This window comes from Xenopus laevis, chromosome 2S (assembly GCF_017654675.1).
Source record: "Xenopus laevis strain J_2021 chromosome 2S, Xenopus_laevis_v10.1, whole genome shotgun sequence".
Lineage (NCBI taxonomy): Eukaryota > Metazoa > Chordata > Amphibia > Anura > Pipidae > Xenopus > Xenopus laevis.
Window position 1 is genome coordinate 148,476,646 of NC_054374.1, and position 19,682 is coordinate 148,496,327.

At 38.1% G+C, this 19,682-nt stretch overlaps 1 protein-coding gene across 1 annotated transcript in view; it reads right to left on the reverse strand.

Moving 5' to 3' along the window:
* nup58.S (nucleoporin 58kDa S homeolog) overlaps window positions 1-19,682 on the reverse strand; it is a gene marked incomplete at its 5' end in the record, with an annotated part of 47,380 nt that overhangs the window by 12,563 nt on the left and 15,135 nt on the right. Inside the window, 6 exon segments of the mRNA NM_001095809.1 lie at window positions 11,202-11,403; window positions 12,762-12,844; window positions 14,811-14,929; window positions 17,885-17,964; window positions 18,203-18,377; window positions 19,147-19,212. Coding sequence (NP_001089278.1) covers window positions 11,202-11,403; window positions 12,762-12,844; window positions 14,811-14,929; window positions 17,885-17,964; window positions 18,203-18,377; window positions 19,147-19,212 — 725 coding nt within the window.

The following is a 19,682-nucleotide window of genomic DNA, read 5'->3' on the forward strand; positions in this document are numbered from 1 at the left end:
CACTTCCATTATACTTAAATTGGCCTTAAGAGTGCTTCCACCGTCCCCCTAGATTTTTGTATGTTCGCCTGAAGCTGTGGCTCAGCTCAGTGTGGTTTTTTAATAGCACCCCATACCCACCCCTTTATACTAATGGTGGTCCTATGCTTTTAAATATGGGCGTTGGTTTAAGCAATCTCTCTCTCTTAAAAGCCCTTGCTGGCGGGGGAGGATTTAGCTTTCGGATTGAAACCATTGCACAACACACATTGTGTACAGGTAATGCTATTATGCAGAGAAGTATCTTTTTATATTGTGACCTGAGTTAAGTAAGTTAGGGACCGCCATATGGGGTTTACCTTGACGTGGTATGGTGGCTTTTCAATTTTATGATCATAACTTTGTAACTAAAAACCCCTGTTTTGTAAACACATGCATTTGCATTTATACTGAATTACTTATGAGACAGGGGCCCAGGGAAGTGCATTGTAAGTGGCACTTCCATTATATTTAAATTGGCCTTAAGAGTGCTTCCACCGTCCCCCTAGATTTTTGTATTATAACTAAAATGGTTCAGCCTACAGCATATTCTGTGGCGCAGTTTAGAAAGCTTTACACTATTAAAATGGTTTTGTTTTAGACGGCTTTCAACGCCATTGAAATGATTTAAAGGGCAACTGTTGCTTGTACCGTGACTGTGCAGTGTTTAGTGGTGGTGAACTCTGACACACGTTGCACTGATTTTTTTTATGCACAGATTGAAACAATAAAGCATTCCCAATATTGCCACTAGCAAGAGATTCTTTCATTTTATGCACTGAAGTAAAAAAGAATTCCACTGTGGGAGATGCAAGGCAAACATTGCACGATTTAGGCAGGATTTACTTAATAGAACCATGTCCAGGTATGGGATCTGTTATTCGGAAACCAGTTATTAAGAAAGCTTCAAATTATGAAAAGGCCGTCTCCCATAGACTCCATTACGATCAAATAATCTAAGTAAAAAAAGTATTTCCTTTTTCGCTGTAATAAAACAGTAGCTTTTACATGATCCCAACTAAGATATAATTAATCCTTATTGGGAACAAAACCAGCCTAAAGTGTTTATTTTACGTTTATATGATTTTCTAGTAGACTTAAGCTATGAAGATCCAAATGAAGGAAAGATCCGTTATCCGGAAAGCCCCACGTCCCGAGGATTCAGGATAATAGGTCCAATACCGGTACCATATCAATTCATTAGTGAACTATAGGTAGTGGCAGCTTTCCATACTTGATAGTTGTATGAAGGCCGAACAACCACTTTGTTCAATAGATCCATAGTAACATAGAACTAAAATCTAAATTGATCCTCCATAAAAGAGGCACAAAAAACCAGTGAGAGTTATAAGTGCTGTATTAAAGGAAAACTATACGCCCAAAATGAATACTTAAGCAACAGATAGTTTATATCAAATTGAATGACATATTAAAGAATCTTACCAAACTGGAATATTTTACATAAATATTGCCCTTTTACATCTCTTGCCTTGAACCACCATTTCGTGACTCTATCTGTGCTGTCTCAGAGATCACCTGACCAGAAATACTACAACACTAACTGTAACAGGAAGAAGTGAGGAAGCAAAAGGCAGAACTCTGTCTGTTAATTGGCTCATGTGACCTTACATGTGGTTTGTATGTGTGCACAGTGAATCTTACGATCTCAGGGGGCGGCCCTTATTTTTTAAAATGGCAATTTTCTATTTATGATTACCCAATGGCACATACTACTTAAAAAGTATATTATTATGATAATGGTTCATTTACATGAAGCAGGGTTTTACACATGAGCTGTTTTACTCAGTATCTTTTAATAGAGACCTACATTGTTTGGGGGTATAGTTTTCCTTTAAGTGTCAGGTGCCTTTAGAGGCAATGACACACAGTGCTGTTTGTTGCCAGATACAAGCTAAACATTCTTTGTGTCTGAATCAAACCTACCATACAAAAGTGCATCTATGGTGAAAATGAAGGTTTAAAGGAGAATTCAACCCGTAATAAAAAAAAAAAAAAAACCCTCTCCGCTACACTGGGTAAACCCCCCTCCCTCCTCCCACCCAGCCTACCTGACCCACCCCCCACCCCCGGGGGCAAATGCCACAATTTTTTTACTCACCCTTTCGTGCAGATTCTGGCCTCGGAGTTCACGGCAGCCATCTTCTTCTTCTCCAGTAAATTTTGGGTCTTGACGGCATTTCGGCGAAAAGTCACAAAAATTTAAATTTTTTTCCGGAAATGTTAGTGACTTTCGTCGCATACACAGTGGTTCAGGACCAAAAATTTATTACAACTGTGCATGCGTCTAAACTTCCGAAAAAAAAACGAAGAAAGAAGATGTCGCCCATGAATTCCGAGGCCAGAATATGCACGGACGGGTGAGTAAAAAATTAGGGGCATTTGCCCGGGGGGGGGGGGGCAGGTAGGCTGGGGGGAGGAGGGAGGGTTTTTTTTTATTACGGGTTGACTTCTCCTTTAATATATTCTTCATATCAGCGAAATAAGACACTTTCTAAATATAATCAATTAAAAAGTCTGTACCGTTTAAGAAATAATCAAGTTACTCTTTCGGTATCTCACTCTTAACACCCGTCACTCTTCATGCAGAGATCTGGGTCAGATTTTTATTGACAAGTGGGTCTAATATGTCTTTTTTTGAGGGGACTCCCTTTCCTAGTAGATGTTCGGCCGAATCCTGCTGAAAAAGGCCGAATCCCGAACCTAATCCTGGATTCGGTGCATCCCTACTAAATATGATATACACTATCTGTTGCTGAAGCATTCATTTTGGGGGTATAGTTCTCCTTTATGTACAGAAATTTGAATGGATTATATTTAGAAAGTGTTTTATTTCGGGGAGATGAAGCTTATATTAAATTTGTATTTTTGTGAAAGATCCCATTTAAAAACAGGGTCTAATTTTTTAAGACAGTTGCAGGGGAATGGGAATACATGCTTGACCAGTAACACAAATGCCCCCTTGCTTTCTAAAGGCATGTTCTCTGTAGACAGAACACTATGTGACTCTGAAGGCTACAAGTGCTTTAAGAATGGTTTTTAAAATATATATACCACTGCAGGCTGACATTCCTAGGGGTTCAAACTCAAATTAACAGTATAAATTATATATCAGGATTAGACAACTTTAAGGAGTATAAAGAAAAATAATGGACTATGTTTTAAATAATTCACCAAATGCAATAAAAAAAAACCTGAACACTACTAAAGTCTAGGATATGATAAAAAAAACATAAAACGGATACAGGTATGGGATCCGTTATCTGGAAACCCGTTATCCATTTAAAGGGGTTGTTCACCTTCCAACACTTTTTTCAGTTCAGTTGGTTTCAGAGAGTTCACCAGAAATAAATGTAATGTAAAGTGTAAAATGTCATGTTTCACCTTGTAAAGCAGCTCTGGGAAGTGTGGGTCGCCGACCCTGTAAACTGTTCTAAATTGATACATTTAGTTGATACATTTGTTATCTGTGTCCCTGCTGAGCAGAATCCCTGAGTTTCATTACAGGCAGCTGTTAGAATTGATACAATAGTTGCTGATATTCCAGAGATGCTGCTGAGAAATGTATCAACTAAATGTTGCAAAATTGTAACAGAATCACAGAATTACTGAGCTGCCCGACTCAAACACCAGAGCCCGGGACATTCAACTTTAAACTTAGATTTTGGAAAAACTGTAAGAAAATAAATAAAAATCAAAAGCAATTGAAAAAAAGTCTTTATTTCTGGAGATCAATCTGAAAACAACTCAACTGAAAAACTGTTTGGAAGGAATGAGAAAAACAAATGGAAGATAATCCCCACAAAGTAAATCGGCATATCAGCAGGCACTAGTGATGGGCGAATTGCTCCCATTTCGCAAAAAAATTTACAAAATTCGCAAAACTGTAGTACTTGAAGTACTTGAAAATTGATGCCCGTGTCGATTTTGATGCCGGCTTAAAGTCAATGGCAGTCTGAATTAGGGATGCACCGAATCCACTATTTTGGATTCGGTCGAACCCCCGAATCCTCTGCGAAAGATTTGGCCGAATACCGAACCAAATCCTAATTTGCATATGTAAATTAGGGGTGGGAAGGGGAACTTTTTGTTTTACTTCCTTGTTTTGTGAAAAAAAGTCAAACGATTTCCCTCACCACCCCTAATTTGCATATGCAAATTAGGATTTGGATTGGCCAGGCAGAAGGATTCGGCCGAATCCTGCAGAAAAAGGCAGAATCCCGAACCGAATCCTGGATTCGGTGCATCCCTAGTCTGAATACTTTTGGAGCGCAGCAATTTTGAAGCGAACGGCTTTTCGGTTATGCATCCAAAATTATTTGACGCCTGTGAATTTTCACAGTTTCGCTTATTTATTTGCCGGCGACAAAATGCAGAAATTGCCCAGGAATTCCCACCAGCGGAATTTATTCGCCCATCACTAGCAGGCACTTATGGCGAGAGAATATTAACTGGACAAAGCAGCTGTGTAAGACCAAAGAGTTCACCTACCTGCCCTACCTACCCATGCAAGGCACCTTAAACAATATTAAACGAAAAAATACATATGACTTTTTATCAGCAATAGTATTACACAAAAAAAAAAAAAAAAAACAGAATAACCCAATTACAAAGGACTCCATATTTAAGGATAGGACTACACAGACATTTTCGGCACGATCCGACATGATCTGCGACTTCATCCGACACTTAGCTTTTTTCCATCACATGCGATTTGTCGCAGCGCGTCGGATTGCGTCGAAAACGTCGGTGTAGTCCTACCCTTAGGACTGTTCCAACAGCAGATGGAAGTCTATTTTTGTAGGTTTAATACTTGAATTTTAATTAAACATTTCTGTTTCCCCATCACATTTTAAAGACATTTCACATTGTCTGGGTTATGCATACATAGGGGCAAATTTATTAAGGGGCTCGTTTTTTTTTTTTTTTATGGTCAAAACTGTCAAATTGAAGGGAATTGTCCAAACTCGATTAGAGTTTTTTTTAAAAATTTTAATTTTATTTTCAAGATTTATCATACTCTGGCCCTTATTAAGAATTCCAATTCTACTATTCCCCACCTAAAACCTGCTGAATTTATGTAGAAGTCAATGGGAGAGGCCCAGTGACCAACGAGTTTGGCTGAATTTGAATCAAATTCAATTCGGTTAAATTCCTCAGCGTTTTAGATATGCGATTCCGAAGAAAATCAAATGTAATAGAGTTAATAAAAAATCACATGAATTCGAACCTTGATAAATCTGCCTCCCCATGTCTCAGATAAAAGTTACACAATAAAAATACAAGGTACCTGCAATATGTTTCAAGTCGTGTATCATTTCCTAAATGATTTTGAATTTACATTCATTATTATTACTGGTTTTCATTATGACATAAAGTCTTATATTATTCCCACCAGTTTGAGCCAAGAAACGGAGAACCAATTCTGTAGGTAAAAAATCTGAACAGTTCATCTTGATCCTTTCTAACTCTGCTGCCATTATTATTTCTCTTCCCAAATTCTTCAATATTACAGCCAAAATCAGTCTAAGTTAGATACAGGTATAGGACCCGTTATCAGGAAAGCCGTTATCCAGAAAGCTCTGAATTATGGAAAGGCCGTCTCCCATAGACTCCATTATCCAAATAATCCAAATTTTTAAAATGATTTCCTTTTTCTCTGTAATAATAAAACAGTAGCTTGTACTTGATCCCAACTAAGGTATAATAAATCCTTATTGGAAGCAAATCAGCCTTGGGTTTATTAAATGGTTACATGATTTTCAAGTAGACTTAAGGTATGAAGATCTAAATTACAGAAAGATCCATTATCGGGAAAACCCCAGGTCCCGAGCATTCTGGATAACAGGTCCCACACATGTAGTATAATACACGTTGTTGAGGCCAAGCAGATGGTAAAGCTGTCTGACATGATAATAGGCCCAGCCAGAACCAAGGGAACCACTTATAGTACAAAGCAATCATAGAAAAGGAACATACACACTAAATACTTAAATTGTTTATAGCCTGTTCTGATGGAGAAAACATATGAATAACAGAAGTATTCACAGGGGCGCTGCACCAATGGGGCAAAAAGCTGTTCCTGGCGAATCTAAAAACTGAAATTCAGCACCTTTGCATTCCCTTCTACCAGGCATTATTTTAGGAGGGGGAAAAAAAAGCAGATTCCCTTTTCAATGAGGAGATGTAGTCTTGCTTTTTGTGATTTTACAATGTTTGGATGAAGCAAAATTATATTGTAAACTTTATTGGAAAAAGAACCTGAATTAAATGATTAAAGGACATGTAAACCCACTCCACAAAAATTTAATCTGTTTGAAATCTTTAGATACCTGCCAATCTGGTTTTAAAAGGTCAACAGTAAAGCTGCAGCATATCCTTAATCACTTAGAAATCCTTCTACTCCTCTAACCCACTCAGCCCCCTCCCTCAGGAATTTGCATTGGCTGTTAACTTATAAGCATGCTCAGTTCTTCTCACCTTAGATCACTAAACACACCCTCCAATCTAACAGCCAATGAAGAGATGGCATTGCTGGTTCCCATAGAAACTCTGCTCTAGCTGTCTGATCCTATTTTCTTTCTGCTAACCACCTCTCCAGAGCTCAGCCTAACCATTACAGTGCTCAACCCTAGCAGAACTTTTTTTTTTATCAAAGTATGTTGTGCCTGTGTAAAGCTGCATTCTGCATTGCATGAACCTTACAGTAGAGTCCTGCACAGGACCATTTTCTAAGACCCGGATCCGACCCTGCAACCCGCATATTTACCCACTTTGATACGCTACCCGACTGGGACTGCCCCAACTGCCTTATCCGCAACCCAACCCGGCGACCCCTATCAAACAGGAAGTGATGGTGCTGCAAACCGGAAGAGACGTTATCAAAAGTGGGCGGGGACAGAGACAAGGTTTGTAAAACTTTAAAAGTAGTAAAATGTAGACAATTTTACATAAGATAGGAAATTTAGACCCGCAACCCGACCCGCACCTGAACATCTTCCCCTTATTTTGCAGGGTGTCCGCTTTTTACTACTTTACAGCATACCGGACATTTTTGCAGATGTCAACGTTACTGATGACCTGTCAGAGGGACAATGGCTGCCGGGTGAAAGCTATTTGTTTTAGGAAAATGTGATGGCGCTGGCAACTAGAGGGGGTATATCCCGTTAAAAATGATGTGGCTTTGGTGGGGAAGATATGCCCAAATCATATTCTTTTGTAGGAAAATGTAGGCTTTACATGCCGTTAAATATTCTTCTTGATGAGCTGCATATTTCACTAGGTACTATAGTAAGAAGGAAAATAATATCAAAGTAGCTTTTCCTACAATAAATAAGTGATAAATGCTCATCAATGTATTGTTTATACCGGATGGATGAGAAAAGTAGTTGTGAAGAGACTTTGGAACAGCATGGTTTAGTCTACAGTTTCCCTACTTAGTGTCTATCATTGCATTCTCTAAAATACATTCCCGAGCCAGCTCCTGTTGCCATGCGCCAGTATAAATATGATGTATAAATGGCATGGTACATTTTCTACAGCCTCCATAATATGACTGATCTCACAAAGTAAACTTCAAATGTCTACCCCCAAATTCCACTGCTGCTGCTGCAAAAAAAAAACCCCACAAAGCCATATTATACAAAGCAAAGGGTATTATTTTTTCCGTAGTGCCAGTTTGAAAAATTATTTTAGAATCTGCATAATAAATAACGTAATTAGCTGCCTGCCACATAACAAAAAAAAAAATATGCACGACAGCCATGATAAAAACTAGGTAAACATTGGTCTCTCAGTTTAAAATACATTGTGTAAACAATCTTTTTGCACTAACTTATGGCATCAGAGAAAATATGCAGCATCATTTTGAATTTCAGAAACCAGATAGGTTTATAACACACACATCACGTATACATAATTATGTAACAACACTAATGTTCATAGTAAAACCATATATATACTACCCTTCATACTGTCAGGTAAGCTTGCCTAAAACAGCAACTCTGCTTGTTTCCATAGTGAGTACTACTGAATTTTAAAGGGTAACTATTGCGAAAATGAAAATTTAATATAAGCTTCATGATACTGAAATAAGAAACTTTCTAAATACAATCAATTAGAATTCTGTACTGTTTCTTAAATAATCAAGTTCATCTTCACTATTCCTCTCTCAGCATCTGTTTCTCTTTATTCTCTCTGTGTCAGATGAATAATCCAATATATCTTATAGGGGGGGGCTCCTTTTGCCTAGGAGATATTGGAATCACCAGAAATCATGTCTCTCTACATGCAGAATTTGTGCAAAAGGCAGTTATTTGTTTATACTGGAATCAGTTATTTGAGTGAGCTCTAATACATCTGTTAGGAAAGGAAGCCCACCATAAGATATTTTGGATCTGTCAATGAATATCTGACACCCAACTGCTGAATAGAGAGAGAATGAACACAAACAGATGCTGAGAGAGGAATAGTGAAGAGAAACTTTATTATTTCAGAAACGATGCAGAATATTTAACGGATTGTATTTTCAGTATGATGAAGCTTATATTAAATTTTCATTTTCGTGCTAGTTCACCTTGAATAGCAATCTGCCTCTATTAAAATCGTATGGCACAGTCGGCAATAGGAAGATATAAGACTTTCTAAAAAAGTAGCAGTAGAATAATCACCTCTCTTTTGGAGCAAATGGAATCTGCTCAGGTACTTCAAAGTGTTTACCATCAAACCCTAAAATTGCTCTCCCTGTGCACCTGAGTAGGTTTCCTCCGGATACTCCGGTTTTCTTGCCGACTCCATAAACATACAGGCGGGTTAATCGGCTCCTTGTAAAATTACCCATGGTGTGTGTGTGTGAATGTGATAAGGACCTTAGACTGTAAGCTCCACTGGGGCAGGTACTGAAGTGAAGGATGTATGATCTTTACACAAAATATTATTAAAATATTAAAAGGTGCATTTTACAGTCTATGTGTCATACCAGGAGGCATTCCAATTATCCCCAGCGGAAAGTGATGAAAGGGGTGGTTCACCTTTAAGTTACTTTTTAGAATGGCATAGAATTGCTAATTCTAAGCAACTTTTCAATTGGGCTTCAATTGGCACTTCTATCGTTTTTTGTTTTAATTATTTGCCTTCTTCTTCTGTTTCTTTCCGGCTTTCAAATGGGGGTCACTGACCCCATCTAAAAAACAAATGCTCAGTATTGCTACAAATGTATAGTTATTGCTACTTTGTATTATTCATTTTTCTATTCAGGCCTCTCCTATTCATATTCCAGTCTCTTATTCAAATCAGTGTATGATTGTTGGATAAACCATGACCTGGATCAATGAAAATCTTCATAGTCAGGTTGCTAGGGTAATTTGGACTCTAGCAACCAGATAGCTGAAATTGCAGAGAAACTGGAGATCTGCTGAATAAAAAGCGAAATAACTCGAAAAACACAAATAATAATGAAAAACAATTGCAAATTGTCTCAGAATATCACTCTCATCATACTAAAAGTTAACTCAAAGGTGACCAACCCCTTTAAGTACGATACTAAGCCTTTGGTTGTCATTACTTTCCCAGGAAAAAGTCTTCAACACAAACACATTTTCATAAGATATTCACAAAAGGACTTTTTTTTTTTGAAAAGCATATTGCAACTTTGTATAGCCTGATGGCATTGTACCAAGATACCAATGGGACCATTCAGGAGCAGATTTATTAAGGATCGAATTGAAAATTCAAATTTGACTTTTTTTATGGTCAAAACTCTCAAATTCGAATTGTGAATTATCGAGTTTTAATTCGAATTCAAATTTCGGCATCTAAAACCTGCAGAGTTCATGTATAAGTCAATGGGAGACGTCCAGGGACCAATTTGGACACGTTACTAGCATTCCTGACCTCCGAGTTTTTGTCAGAAAAAAAACCCCAAATCGAGTTTCGTTGAATTTGATTTGAATTCGATTCTTCCAAGTCGGTAAAATTTGTGAACGTTTAGATATTTAAATTTTTTTATAACAATAACACTCTAATCGAAATTTGAGTATATTCGAATTTAAAGGAGTTAAAAAAAAAAGGAATGAATGAAATTCGACCTTTGATAAATGTTCCTCTAAATCAGTGATCCCCAACCAGTAGCTCGTGAGCAACATGTTGCTCTCCAACCCCTTGGATGTTGCTCCCAGTGTCCTCAAAGTAGGCGATTATTTTTGAATTCCGGGCTTGGAAGTAAGTTTTAATTGCATAAAAACTAAGTATAGTGCCAAGTAGAGCCTCCTGTAGGCTGCCAGTCCATATAGGAGCTCCCAAATAGCCAATCACATCCCTTATTTGGCACTTTTTTATGCTTGTGTTGCTCCCCAACTCTTTTTACATTTGAATGTGGCTCGTGGATAAAAAAGGTTGGGGATCCCTGCTCTAAATGATGTTTTGTCTTCTACAACTTCATTGGCACGGAAATATCACACTTTTCCGAATCTTTTTTTCAGAGTATTATACAATTTTTAAGTTTTACCCAAAATAAGTGTTATGCGTTTCTTAAAATATACATTTACAACAATGATTTGATGGCTTTTCTACCCTATAAAATCAGTTATGTCCAAGCAGTGGCCCTTATAATGTATTTGAACTACAACTCCCAGGATCCCATTAACAACAAAAGGATGTCAAGGGGTGTTGGGAACTGTTATTTGGCAATGTCTGGAGAGCTGTAGATTGTCCATACTTGTCAATTTTAAAAAAATAAAAAAAACACAAAAAAAGTATTTTGAGTTGCCAGGTTACAATTCCTACTGGTTATTTTCAAGTTTTGCTTCAGTGATCTGTTGCATTTATTGAGTAATTATAAGAGTCTGTTGAACAGCTATACCATAAAACCTTCAAAGTGCCATTGGTTTAAAAATAAAATAAAATGGAAACAAGCAGGTGTAATTGCTGCTTTAAGCAGAGATGAGGCAATATTATTAAAAAAAATGATATTGTAGTCACACGTGTATCTACTTCTGACTCGTTATTATTGCTCAAATATAACCCCGCATAGTCTAAAAGCTTTATGTAGTAAAAAAAAAATAAAATAATGAATGTTTTGTCAGCATAGAAGATGACCCAGTGTAAAAGTCGACAGGCGTTTACTGAGGTCAGAACAGAAGAGATCTATAACTTGAATGCATTCAGACCTGTGGTAGGCTGCTGCTGTTGCGTTAATGTTGCGGCCATTGCAACGGCAGCGGCGTTTGGTATGTTGCTGAAGGGGGTGGGGCCTGTGGTAACACGAGGCGCATTCTGCCACTTCTTTGCTTCTGCTCGCCTCGCCTCAAACACATCTGTTGAATCGCCCAAAAACGCTTTCCGGTAGCCAAGGTACTGTTCTTTGAGCATCTGAAGGAAAGCCATTTTAGTTCGCACAGCTAAAGGCGCATAACAGAAAGCAACTGGACACAATTTATTAAGATCCCCTTATCTGTGAAGTTATTTGTGACAAATTAAAAATACTGCCCCTTTAACCCCCCCCCCATGTTTTTAAAAATCCAAAAAGAAAGAATGTTGAAAAAAGAAAATACTGGCCCTTTTGGTGCGGATTTATAATTTAATATGAGAGGGACACTGCCACCAGACTTATTAGAGGTACCCCAGCTACCAATTGTATTTAAATCTTTTGCTTTGGCCAGAGGCTTGACAAGAACATCAATTCTGTGTATACACTCATATCTATGGGCACTATTACAGTGGTTTGGCAAATAAAGGAGTATTGATTTTAAGTAGACATCAAATACATGTATGGGACCTGTTACCCAGAATGCTCAAGACTTAGGCTTTCCCGGATAATGGATCTTTCCGTAATTTGGATCTCTATTTCTTGAGTCTACTGGAAAATCATATAAATATTAAATAACCCCAATAGGCTGGTTTTGCTTCCAATAAGGATTAATTATATCTTAGTTGGGTTCAAATACAAGCTACTGTTTTATTATTACAGAGAAAAGGAAATGATTTTAAATTTTTTTGATTATTTGGATAAAACGGAGTCTATGGGAGAAGCCAGGCCCGGACTGGCAATCTGTGGGTTCTGGCAAATGCCAGAGGGGCTGCTATAAGTTGCCATAGAAAGTCAGTATTTAGTGGGCAGGTGGGGCTGTTTGGGCTGATTGGGCCTCTATGTACATGAAATGCCAGGGCCTGTTTTAATTCTCAGTCCGGACCTGGGAGATGGCCTTTCCATAATTAAGAGCTTTCTGGATAACGGGTTTCCGGATAACGGATCCCATACCTGTATTAGTTAGCATTACATTAGATGGTATCCACAAGTTCCCCAACCCCAATTTTCTACAGCTCTAAGTAATTAAAAAAAAAACTGTTAAGGTCTTTGATTCATATTTAGTTTGGAATGGCAGAGAATATAGACAGACATTGAATTGCTCATTAAAAAAAACCATGACAAAAAATTGAAAAATTTGAAAATTCATGCCCTGCTATACATACAATTGTAAAGGTGGAATTATTATCATTTAACAATGTTGCTCTGTATTTGAATAGCGTTTTACTTAGCACTGAAGTCCTGGGTTTTTATTGCATGAGGCAAAGCAAACATGGAAATAAACACAGCATCTTATAATACCTCTTACATACAGATAAGTAATAAAATACATAAATATATTCAGTACATGTTCCAGTTGGTGTCCGATATATAGTCTCAAGCAAACAAGAGAAAAATGAACCCCAGTTCCCACATCGCCTACCTTAAAGTTTTCATTCACTGCCTGAAGCTGGGCAGCTAAGGCCACAAATGTTTGGTAAAGCTTCTGCATTGCCATGGACAAATCTAGCATGGGAAAACAAAAATGCATAGTTTAGAAATGTTGATGGTAATGCATAATACAGAACATAAAAAGATGCAACAAGTGACAATATAAAGTAAAATGCAGACTGACCAGTACCTAAATCTTTACAAATGATTAAGATCTACAATGCCTTCTTCATATGAAATGAACTTAGCACTTGCCATTTTGTTGTATCCTACATTCTATTCTATATTCCTAGGTTCTAGTCTAGTCAGATAGAAAAGCACTTCAAAAACATGGTCAGCAAAATATAGGCCAAAAAACTTTACTAAACTGCTGCAGTCTATATAGGCCTGTCAAAAAGGGCCAAGTGCTGGAATATAGCCCCCAACTCCAAAGGGCACTCAATTCAAAAATTCAAAGATATATTTCCAGTCAATTCTCTAAGTTAAAAAATCACTTTTTATTCATCATAAATATTAAAAAAGTAGGCATACAGACCAACCGATACTTCGCCCTACGCGTTTCGCACCCACAGGCACTTATTCATAGGCAGCAAAATATAGGGCCAGACACACAAATAAGTATCCCCCTCCCCCAAGACCCTTATTTGTGAATATAGTTGGTAGAAACTTTATAAACTATATGGCTCTGAGACAAACCCCCACAATGGGTAACAGACGGGATATTATTCAATAGTCCACTATCCAAAAAGATTAGAAATATGGCAGTCATTTCTTTCATTGACTTGCTATTTCCTGTTATAAAGTACTTTGTGCATGAAGATAACTGCATGTATTCTGCATATTTTCCAGTTTGTGGCAAAACAATTCTATTGGCCATTTTTATGTAAATATGTTAGATGCCTAAAGATATGTAGCTGCAAATTATACAAAAACACCTGATCCCAATCATTTGGAATCACAGAATGCATACCTATAGTCTATTATCAATCACTATAAACCCTACCCAAAACTCACCAAACCGACCAGACCATACAGAAAGGAAAACTCAACTGTTCCCTATCGCTTGTTGAACAAACCTCTGCATTTGAATCAATGGACAAAAGTTGGATAGCGGCCCTGAAGCTCTCCCTATCCTGACCCTGTCTCGCTAAGAATTTCCTAATTAAGTTAAAGCTTTCGCACAACCAAAATTATTTACAACCTGGCCCCTTAAAGGTCCTTAAAAAGCACCCAATTAGAAGTACCAATGGTTCCATTGTTCAGAACAGTTCTTCTTTTGCATAACAAAAACCAGCAAACTAGGAATGCACCAAATCCACTATTTTGGATTGGGCCGAACCCTTCGCAAAAGATTAGGCCGAATACCGAACAGAATCCAAATCCTAATTTGCATATGCAAATTAGGGGTGGGAAGGGGGAAAATTCGTTGTTGTTTTGTGAAAAAAAAGTCACGTGATTTCCCTCGCCACCTCTAATTTGCATATGCAAATTAGGATTCGGTTCGGCAGGGCAGAAGGTTTCTGCCGAAACTTGCTGAAAAAGGCGAATCCTGGATTCGGTGCATCCCTAAAGCAAACAGACCCTTGGTCAATATCAACCCCCATCAGACCCTCCCTAGAATGTATTAGTATAGAAAAGCTAACAAGAAATGTTTAGACCCTCCCTAGAATGTACTAGTATAGAAAAGCTAACAAGAAATGTTTAGACCCTCCCTAGAATGTACTAGTATAGAAAACTAACAAGAAATGTTTAGCTAGAATATACTAGTATAGAAAGCAAAGAAATGCCCAAAAATGCTTTTAAAACTGTTAGTTTTAAACAGCATTTTCAACATATTTCTATTCAGAAAGCTCAGCTGCCAGCGGCTGGTCTGCACAATGACAAATACGATTTGGGAACAGAAAGTATGCCCTGTGGCTGCCGGCACACTCTTGTGATATTTTCTATACTCCCCAAACAGGAATATAGTTTGTTCTGACTTTGCCAGTTTATAAAGCATGACAGTTAAAAAAAAAAAAAAAAAAGAAATAAAAGAAATTACCTTGAGGAGACAAATGCAAAGTATTTGACTGTGTTGCTAGATGGTTCTCCAGTTCCTCAATTTGCTGTCTGTATTGCTGTAACTGAACCTCAAACTGCTGCACCAGTGTGTGAAAATAACTAAAAAAAAACAATTTTTAGAAAATAGTATTTATCTTTTCATTTGAACAGCCATTGTGAGTTGCACTATGTATACCGTCATTTAGTAAAGGGGAGAATCTGCAGAATGTTAGCAAAGTTGCCCATGAAACAAAATATCTGTTAGCTTGACAAAGTTGCCAGACGGCCATCTTTGCACCAGTTGGTGGGCCTAATCTAAGTGCATGCCCTTATGGACAATATTTGATCATTATATGGGTCATTGTAAGATGTTAGGGAGAGGACTTCAAAAACAGCTTGATGATGTCATCACCCTACAGTATTTTCTAAACTGTCCGACACATGCCAATCAACTAACAACTTGACCATCCTCTGTATCATCAGCTTAATTAAGTTGCGGCACCAGTGATTAGAGCTGTAGGGCAAACTAAACCATTTTTCATTTTGGGGAAATCTTTTAAATGAAACACACTCTAAGTGCTCTAAAATGAATGTTAGGACTCATCTATATAGGTGATATTTATTTACACTTGCAAACAGAAATGTCTGGATAATTTACCTTGGCTAGGTAGACGGTAGATATTAAAGCAAAACTATACCACCAAAATGAACAATTAAGCAACATATAGTTTACATCACATTAAGTGGCATATTAAAGAATCTTACCAAACTGGTCTATATTTTATATTTAAGTAAATATTGCCCTTTTACATCTCTTGCCTTGAGCCACCATTTCATGATGGTCTGTGTGCTGCCTCAAAGATCACCTGACAGAAATACTATGTAAGGAATATTACTAACCCTGGTGGTCTAGTGGTGCGGCGGGGACGCCCGCCACGCCGCTCCTCTTCTCATGCGCCAGGTTCTGCCTAGTGAGCGCGCGACGCGCACTTCCGGGTTCAGTAGGCGCATTCGCGCTGGCGTGATGACGTCAGCGAGCAATGGCGCGATATTTGAAAGTTTAAAAGGGACCTTCCTGCTTTTTCTTACTGCCCGTGATAGGATTGTTATCCTGGTGCTCGTAGCCCTGTGCTTTCTGTTGCCTGAACCTAGATCTGTTTGATTAATCCGTGTTTGACCCTGCCTGTATTCTGACTACTCTGAACTCTGTATATTGACCCAGCCTGAACTTTGACTACTCTTCGCCTGATCCCATTTGCCTGATTGATACCCGGTTTTGACCCTTGCCTGCCTGACGATTCTGTTATCTGCCTGCCTCGACCCAGCCTGTCTGACCATCCGCTTGCCTTGACCTCTGTACTGTGACCTTTGGCCTAAAGACTCTGCTAAAACAGCCGTGCCCCTTTGCCAGCCAGAACATCTCGCCTTGCATCCCTCGTTAAGTCCAGGTGGCACCCAAGTAAGCTGAGGGCTCCTCCCGAAGCCCAACGGTGGCCACACTACTGGTGAAGCCGAGCCGAGACCAGGGTGCTTGGCACTTGTTCTGGTATTGGGTGCCAGTCGTGACATACTACAGCTCTAACTGTAACAGGAAGAAGTGTTGAAGCAAAAGACAATTAATTGGCTCATGTGACCTAACAAGTATGGTTTGTTGTTATGTTTGTGTGCACCGTGAATCGTATGATCCCAGGGGGCGGGCCTTATTTTTTAAAATGGTAATTTTCTATTTAGGAATACCCAATGGCACATACTACTAGAAAAGTATATTATTATGAAAATGGTTTATTTACATGAAGCAGGATTTTACATATGAACTGTTTCATGCAATATCTTTTTATAGAGACCTACATTGTTTGGGAGGTATAGTTTTCCTTTAAGTAAACATTAAGGGGCAGATTTATTAAGGGTCAAAGTGAAAATTTGAATTTTTGAAAAACAAAATTTTGGTCAAAACTCTCATTTGAATTGTGAATTATCCAAACTCGATTCGAATTTTAATTCAAATTCACATTTCAATATTCACCGCCTAAAATCTGCCGAATTACCGTATAAGTCAATGGGAGAGGTCCGGGGATCAATTTGGTGGTTTGTAGCCTTCCTGACATTCAAATTTTTTCGGAGAAAAAGTTTACAAAATTTGATTTTATTAATAAATTTAGACTAGTGGACTTTCAAATTTATGGGAGTTTAGGTGAATTTTAAAAAACTCACATAAATTCGAAATATGACCCTTGATAAATGTAGCTAGAAAGGAAAACTACATAATATTAGGGATGCCCCAAATCAACTATTTTAGGGTTTCGGCCAAACCCCAAATCCATTGTGAAAGATTCAGCAGAATACTGAAATGCAAATTAGGAAATCAAGGGGGATAAAGCTGCACACGGCACCAGTGCTTAGAGCTGTAGGGGAACTAAACCATTTTTTCATTTTGGAGAAACCTTTTAAATGAAACACTAAATGAAACACTAAATGAATCTAAATGAATGTTAGGACTCATCTATAGAGGTGATATTTATCTACAATTGCAAACAGAAATGTCTGAATACTTTAAGTTGGCTATGTAGATGGTAATATTACGTAAACATTAAGTAATGTAGCTGGAAATGAAAACTACATAATATAAGGGATACCGAAAATCCACTATTTTAGAAAGACTCAGAATACTGAAATGCAAACAATAATTTGCATATGCAAATTAGAAAATCAAGGCGGGGGAAGTGGTTTGTGTGACGAAAAGTCACGTGATTTTTGGATTTGGTTCAGCAAGGCTGGAATCCTGGATTTGGTGCATCCCTACATAACATATTTTGGGGTGAACTGGATACTCAAACTAAGGAACGGACCTCTGACTACAAGTTAGATTGCAAACACAAGCTCCAACCAAGTCTTGAAAAACTCGGTCCTAAATTTAACCTGTTAAACATTAACAAAACTGCATTACAATGCTATGGGCTACCAGACCTGGCACAGACTTTGCATCTTTATTAGATTACAATCAACGTGTTTTTCTTTATTTGGCATTAAGTAAACCTAAGGCAGCATGTTTAACAATAACTATAGAGATAAACTTACTCTGCTGGAGCAGTATTTTCATGCTGAAGCCCCGGAGGTGTTTTCTGTGTCCTTAAAGCTATTTCAGCATTCTTAAGTTCCTAAAACAGAGGAAACAAAAAATATAGCAAATATAAAAAAATATGACAGGTAAAATACTTAACAGGGTCTGAACTGTTGGAACGGACACCCAATTCCAACCATTCTTATACCCTATGCATTATATGATTTAGCTGTAAATATATATATGTGGGTGGTCATGATGTTTTTTGGACTGAATATCAGGCCCAGGTTTCTTGATTGTATTTAGACTATAGTCACTGCCATCACCACAATTACCTCAGCTGTTTCAATTTTCAGCTTGTCAATTGCCAATGCATTCCTTTGGAGGCCACTGGATGCAACAGATAACAGCTGCTTTAATGCCTTAATGTCTTCTTGTACTTTCAGCATTGCTTTGGAGGACATTCGGCTGATCTCCTCCTGGACTTGCTTCTGCTCCTTCACAAATTTCCTGTGAGCCAAGAACCAAAAGGTACCAGTTTTCAGAATGCAAGTTTAAAAAAGAGCCAAAATGTTTTTGGCAATGCTAATAAAGCCATGTATCTCCTAGTTTATATCTCCTATTTTTCTAAACAAGCATTGAAAAGAATGCACACACAACACAAAGGGGAGGATGCTTCATGGTTCCATGAAAAAAAATCCCTATTTATAGGAAAATGTGTTTGCAGCTGGCAAATGTAAATTGCCAGCTACTACAAACACAATACTATTTGAAATCGCCCGTAGTCCCAAAAAAGATCCTTTTTGGAGAGCTTTTTCAGAAATAGAATGGAAATACATTTCCGGTCCTGAACAACTGCGCATGCGCCGAAAGTCACAAAAGTTTCTGAAAATTCCTCAGAAATGTTCCTGACTTTCGGAGCATGAACAGTGGTTCGGGACTGGAAATGTACTCCAAATGCGCCGAAAACTTCCGAAAAAGACAGAAGAAAAAAGATGGCGCCCATGAACTCTAGGACAGAGTCTGTACGGAGAGGTGAGTAAAAAATTAGGGGCATTTGCTTGGGGGGAGGAGGGTCTACCCAGGGGAAGGTTTTTTGTTTTTTTTTATTACTGGTTGAATTAGCCACCCCTCATTTACAAGTCCTTTATCTATTAATTACGAATATATCGTTTTTCTTTAAGACTTGTAAAAGATTGCCAATACTCTTAGAAATCAACAGAAGCCAAAATGTCAACCACTGTGTCACTGGTTATCGAAATTCTCCGTCCATACTTACTGGAAATTTTCTACATCTTGACATAACAACTGAGGTAGATTTTCATCTTTAAGTGCTTTGCTATCCCTGTGAAGAAAATATATCCACTATGGATTAATAAAGAAAAAGTTTGCAAGCAAAAAATACAATTTTAAAAATGCTATAAGATTTTGTCATCCAGATGAACCCCCACTCAATCCTAAACCTCAAAACAAACCTTAAAATAAACCTCAATATCATGCAAGTGTAGCAAAAGACAGTTACCGTATATACTCGAGTATAAGCCGACCCGAGTATAAGCCGAGGTACCTAATTTTACCTACGAAAACTGGGAAAACTTATTGACTCTAGTATAAGCCTAGACACAACTACAGCCCTGTCTCCCAGCAGCGCACATTCTGCCAAAGCGACCCCCCCAGCGATCAACCGGACTTCTTTGCAAAGTTGATGGTGACAGAGAATTGCCAAATGATTACTGTGTGCATTTTCCCACTGTCCCACTACCATGTGCAGAGGGTGCTGTTTGTTATTGCCATCACTGTTAATCTTTCGTATAA